The 1,020-nt window shown below is 37.0% G+C and overlaps 1 protein-coding gene across 1 annotated transcript in view; it reads left to right on the top strand.

Moving 5' to 3' along the window:
• Positions 1 to 1,020, top strand: part of LOC106879677 (synapsin) — a gene marked incomplete at its 5' end in the record, with an annotated part of 34,936 nt that overhangs the window by 23,462 nt on the left and 10,454 nt on the right. The window contains one exon of the mRNA XM_014929352.2: positions 620 to 682. Within this exon, the coding sequence (XP_014784838.2) occupies positions 620 to 682 (63 nt within the window). The remainder of the gene's footprint in view (positions 1 to 619; positions 683 to 1,020) is intronic.

Raw genomic sequence — 1,020 nt, 5'->3', positions numbered from 1 at the left:
ATAGGTAAATGATAAGATTGCTTCAATATTTCAGGGGTAGTCTGAAGTATCTAAGCAACCAGGGGATAGTTAAATCCGAAGGCACTCCTGGAGATTACTTGTGTGGGTATCGTCTTCGTTAGAAGGTATCCAGAGGCAGGTAATTTATTGTTTAAACTGCAGTTTATAAATATAAACTCCATTCTCCACATATTTATATATATATATATATATATATATATGTATATGTAAGTGTGTGTGTATGTATGGATTTGTGTGTCTGTGTTTGTCTCCATCGGTTGACAACTGATGTTGGTGTGCTCTGGTTGATTCCTTGAGAACAGAGAACAACCTGTTGCCATAGGTCTCACATAGTCTCTTACCGCAAATTATAAGACTTAGTATTTGGATGTTCAGTATCATGGAGGATACTCAACACCAAAGCACCAATCTCAAAAGCCTAGCTGTCCCCAATAGAGCAGTTTTTTGGGGCATGCTCTACTGTCATGTCAGTTCCAGTTATCATCATCATCATCATCATCATCATCATTGTTATTTCTCCATGATTCTACCTTCTCTAAATGACCAGTTTTATTGATCAAAAGACACTAACACTACACCAATGTTTTTTCTCCCTCAGCTGGTCACTCCAAAATTTCCAGTTGTGGTGAAGATTGGACATGCTCATTCTGGTATGGGAAAGGTCAGTATACACATTTATATACATATATATATATACATTTATTATCTTATATATAAATGCAGGGTTGAGAGATCTTTCTAGTTCTGTCTCACTGGGAACTTGACAACCTCTCCTGTGCTGGTGCCACATGAAATTGCAGCCAGTACATTCTGTAAAGTGGCTGGTGAAGGAAACGATGTCCAGTTGGAGAAACCAAGACAAATGACTTATATGAACATCAGTCCATGAGAGCAGTGCAATGGGTCTCAGTAAGAAGTGTGTGTATGTTCATTTTGTGTGTGTGTGTGTGCATGTGTAAGAACTGCATATATATATATATATATATATATATATATATA

The sequence above is a fragment of the Octopus bimaculoides genome, chromosome 29 (assembly GCF_001194135.2).
Source record: "Octopus bimaculoides isolate UCB-OBI-ISO-001 chromosome 29, ASM119413v2, whole genome shotgun sequence".
In the NCBI taxonomy this organism is placed as follows: Eukaryota; Metazoa; Mollusca; class Cephalopoda; order Octopoda; family Octopodidae; genus Octopus; species Octopus bimaculoides.
This window is presented reverse-complemented; position numbering and strand designations above follow the sequence as displayed.